This window comes from Sinocyclocheilus grahami, unplaced genomic scaffold (assembly GCF_001515645.1).
Source record: "Sinocyclocheilus grahami isolate Dianchi unplaced genomic scaffold, SAMN03320097.WGS_v1.1 scaffold874.1, whole genome shotgun sequence".
Lineage (NCBI taxonomy): Eukaryota > Metazoa > Chordata > Actinopteri > Cypriniformes > Cyprinidae > Sinocyclocheilus > Sinocyclocheilus grahami.
This window is the reverse complement of record NW_015506053.1, coordinates 263,728-268,676: the sequence shown is the minus strand read 5'-3', so window position 1 is coordinate 268,676 and position 4,949 is coordinate 263,728. Positions and strand designations below refer to the sequence as shown.

At 39.6% G+C, this 4,949-nt stretch overlaps 1 protein-coding gene across 1 annotated transcript in view; it reads right to left on the bottom strand.

Annotated features, from left to right (window-relative positions):
• Window positions 1–2,417: 2,417 nt before the first annotated feature.
• The window catches only part of sema3ab (sema domain, immunoglobulin domain (Ig), short basic domain, secreted, (semaphorin) 3Ab), a 23,653-nt gene continuing 21,121 nt past the window's right edge, over window positions 2,418–4,949 (bottom strand). Inside the window, exon 15 of the mRNA XM_016248293.1 lies at window positions 2,418–4,201. Within this exon, the coding sequence (XP_016103779.1) occupies window positions 3,719–4,201 (483 nt within the window). The 3' untranslated portion in view covers window positions 2,418–3,718. The remainder of the gene's footprint in view (window positions 4,202–4,949) is intronic.

Below are 4,949 nucleotides of genomic sequence, written 5' to 3'. Positions count from 1 at the left end.
GCCCTGAAGTGGCGAACCGGCAGGGGATGGCTGAACTAGCTGCTCTAGAAACCTCTGAAGAGGTAGCGTGCCTCTTCGTACCGCTATGTTTCCGGGCGGTGACTGAGAGAAGCACTCACCGGAGACCGCTGCGCCCTGAAGCACCGTAGGTGGCAGGGTTGGCAGAACGATCTCCTGAGGGCACTGAGGAGAGACGGGCACCATATAATGAGGTGTACACCACTCTTCCCCAGAGGGGCCTGCTCTCCGAAGTCCTGAGCCATGGCATCAGGACTCTCTAAACTGAAGTCTCCTATTGAAAACGACGGTCCTCAGACCCGCGTCACCTCATAGGAAGACTAGACTGATAGAACCAGAGCTTGCTCGGGGCAGGACCCGATGAGACACACTTGGCAGGGGCTCCCACGCCGCCAGGTGACCAACTAAGGGAACCAGTCTCTCGAGACTGGCCTCTGGTGCACTCAGAGCGGCTAGGTCGGTGCCCTGAAGCGGCGAACCGGCAGGGAATAGCCAAACTAGCTGCCCTAGAAACCTCCCAAGAGGTAGTGAGCCTCTTAGTACCGCTACGTTTCTGGGTGGTGACTGAGAGAAGCGCTCGCCGAAGACCGCTGCGCTCTGAAGCACCGTAGGTGGCAGGGTTGGCAGATCGATCTCCTGAGAGCACTGAAGAGAGACGGGCACCGTATAATGAGGTGTACACAAACAGTGTGTGTCCCCACCCGAAATATAGCGCGGGCAGGGAGGAACACACAGCCTGAATGCTGTCTGCTCTCACCCAAATGCTTCTTTTTGGCTGAAGCTTGACAACACTAAATAAGACAGATAGCAACTGACACACACACAGAGCGCTTGCTGAATGACAAAAAGCTGACGCCGGTTCCACCACACGTGCTTTTATAGCTTCCTGGTCGCAAAGTCACCCGCCCATGACGTCTAGACCAATTATTGGACTGATTTCATATGTGATTCAGAGCATGGTCACGCTGGAGGCGTTCCCAAAGCATTTTCCAAGGCAGCTCGAGTTCCTGAAGGGGAATTAAGTTGCTTGTCAGATTTCCCTAACAAGCAACCATATTTAAGAAATTAAAAGAAAAAAAGCCCAAAAAACCGCAACCAGGGATTTTCTTTTCATTTTTTTTCGCAATTTAACAACAACAAAAAAGAAGCCAAAATTCGCGTATTAAAAGCGAACTTGGCAACTCTGACCTAGAGCACAACGGCACTGTCAAGGCAACCAGAAACGAACGCACCCAGTGGGTCCAGCCCTCTGAAACAGATTCTTTAGAAGAGACATTTATTTGAACAGCAGAATGCATGCCAGAAATGAATAATTTACAGCAGCATTTTCATGTCTTTGTCCCTCGTTTCCAGTTCAGGGGAGTCCCTGTAAAAAGTCAAAGCAAGGTATGTGTCCTTTTCTGTCCAAGGTCCATCCAAACAGAGTCGATCAACCAAGTTCATACTGTTGAGTTTTGCATTTGAAATCCTTTAATTTACAGCGGTTTCCTGTTGGTTGTATAATTAGCTACAAAGGGAGAGAATTTATCAGGCAGAAATTGTCCTTGTCAATAACACCATCTATCATTATTAGGAGAATATTTTTAAGCACCACCTGGAATCCAATGCCAGACAAATTACTCATTAACAAGAGCAGCTACTGTAAACGAGTATAGAAATGAGTGGTGCTGTAAATTCACATGCAGTTTGTACACAGTGGCAAATATTTTGGACCATTTTTTCATAAATAGTCTACATGTTCACAGCTACATTCAGATATATGTGTGCTGTAAGTGTGAGCGCATGTGTGTCCTTAACAAAAGGGGACAAAAACAACTTAGTAAAAGTAAAAGTAGGACTTCTCAAGGAGTCTGTGAGTCCTGTCCCAGCTGTGATCTGTCTCTGATCCCAGCAGTTCTAGTCAAGCAGCTGTCCTTTCCTCAGCCAAGGGACATGCGCAGAATATTATATAACAATTGTAAATGTGTCCTCCCTTGCCCTCTCAAGTCAAGAAAAAAAATCTAAATAATTTCCATTTACTCTCTCAGTACATGTTTGGTCTTATTCCATGCTTCCTGATTGAGTCCGTAAGGTATTCCAACTAAAGTAGAAAGAAATAGTCTGTTTTCGTAATCTCTCTTAAAAATTTAATAATTGGCTCTCTAAACATATACATACATCTCTGAGAAATGTATATAGAGTGAGGAAGAATGAAACAATGGCGCCACCCATTGGTTGAAACTTATGAGGCTTTTGTGACATGGAAAGATGTCAGAGATGGAGCAACATTTTATTACATTTTTATGAAAGATTATGAAAACATTTTAATTTATTTTGAATAACTACAGAATGTGTGTGTACATATATGTGTATATATACACAAACACAAGAAAAAACAAATATACACCTTTTTTTCTTGTGTATATATTCATTCTGTAGTCCCTAAATTATTACTCACTTTTCATAATCCAATCAATTTCCAGGGAATAAAATAGATGAATTTCTGAATTATGCTGTTTCACTCAGAAATGTCACATCATAGTAGCAAAAAGGGTCCCGGACATACTATAATTCCATGTTGATTTCAAGTATGGGCTTAAATGTCATATAAAGAGAAGTGGTTTTAAAAACCAAAAATTTAAAATCTAAACTCCTTTTTTAGCAGTTACAAAGGGCAAAGTTAATAATAATAATAATAATAATAATAATAATAATAATGTTATGCAGAATTGTTAAACAGAATTATTCTTCAGCTGAAAAACATATATCCTAAGTAGTATGGATTGTTTTTTTGTGAAAACCAGTATTTTCCCAAGCATGTGTGACAGACATGACAACATGACGGCAATACCCCTTAATAAATGCCACCGTATTTCACATACTCGACCACAATACTTTTAAATAAACGCAAATGTGAACATAGACAAAATCATGACAACAAATAACTTAACTGAGGAGAAACAATTAGTGAAGAGGGCTTGTTTACCCTCATGGTGCAGTGGTTTACAATGAGGACAACTAATAATAAAATAAATCTATTATGTAATATTTTAGATATACTCTGGCACAGTACAAAATTAAATATTAATCTAAAAAAAAATAGCAGAAAAGATTTATAGTTATTTTTTCTTGTCAAGAAGAGCTTATTCAGAGGAAGAACACAGTTCCATTAATGGATTTGCGAGGCATTGCTTTTGCAGCAGATGAAAATAGAAAAGACAAGGAGGAAGATAGAAATAGGGGAAAAGAAAGAATAAAACCTAATGAACAAATCCTTAATTAATGGATACATACATAAACAGATGGGCCTACCATTTCAATGCAAAGATATACAGTATATGTTAAGGTCAACACACTCTATACACATAATATTACTGACAAGTTCATTAACCAGAATGCATTGTGCTTCAGCTAAATGGAGGTTAAACAGTGGTCTTTCAGCATCCATGTTTTGTCCCTCATAAATGAAATAGGGTTTTTATACAGACTGAAACATGTCTTGCAGAATATTTTTGTATTTATGTCATATTTACAGGTATTTCAGTGTCTGTTTGCATCTTGTGTCCTGTTAAGTCCTCTCAGAGTTAGTCTCAATACGTGTGAATGAAGATGTGCTCTGGTTCATAAGTAAATCTCTTGCACACACTACAGGAAGTGGAATTCCGCTCTTCCTGTCTCCAGTCTCAATAGAAGTCTGTTGGATTTCCTCATCCTTTTTTATTCAGAGTCCATGCCACACGCTGCGGGGCACCCGCTGCATCTCGTGGGTCCTGTGATTGCGTCCTTTCTTGTTTTCCTGTAGCAGCTTCCACTTACTGGTGTGTGATTGGCTGGGGTGAATTAGCTGGCTGGCGTGTGATTGGCTGGCGTGCAGCAGATTGGCTTTCTGTCTACGCTGTTTCCGTTCTCTTTTCCAAACCTGCTCGCAGAGCTGGTCGACGCTGTTTGGGCTCGGCGGGTTGATGAGGGACAGGAAGTCGCGGTACCACATCTTGCCGTTGGCCGGGTCGTTGCTGTCAGGCGTGTCTCGGTGCAGGAGGTCATCCAGGTGTTCGGTGGGAATGACGTTGAGCGTGAGGCGGAGGAGGGTCTGGATGAAGCCGTGTTCAACAGCATGGCAGTAATACACACCTGAGTCCTTCTGATGGAGGGTTCGGATCAACAGACCCTGTTCTGTGCCCAACACCCGCTCATCTGACTTTATCTAAACAAAACATGTAGACATGCAGATCGGATCACATGCTCTGAGTACTGTAAACATTATTGACAACAGCAGTTTCAGCATTATTGGCTACATTCACCCCATTAACCAGAGTGCCTGATTAATTTAAGAGTTTGATGATGATGATGATGATCTTTATAACATGATCCATACCAGACACTGCTCTAGCAGTCAACATTCCTGATAGCATGTTGATCATATCAACACATTTCATAATTTAATCCAATATAATTTTTTATTACAGCATATGAAATTGTAAAAACTTGTATTTATGAATTGTAAAACAGTATTTATGCATTAACATTAATATTTTAACTTACTAACTTCACAACATTTGGTATCTAATGTACATCCATGTATATTTAAATACATTTATTTTGTACTATTCTATGATCTTTATATACAATTATGAATATATATAATGCAGTTCATTAATTATTTTATGATTTCATGGTAAATAAGTCATACAATCTTCAGGAATATTATGAGTAAGATTGATGAAAAGCTTGCATGAATTATGACCTGATATTTAACACTGCAAATATCACATGACAATATTATTTATTTCCACACTGGACATTGAAAATGTCAGATTTAATGTGATTTGTCTGGTCATAGAGGCTTTATTTATTTATTATATATATATATATATATATATATAGGTATTTATTTATTATTTTCATTTAAAATGTTAATTTCACATATATATATATATATATATATATATATA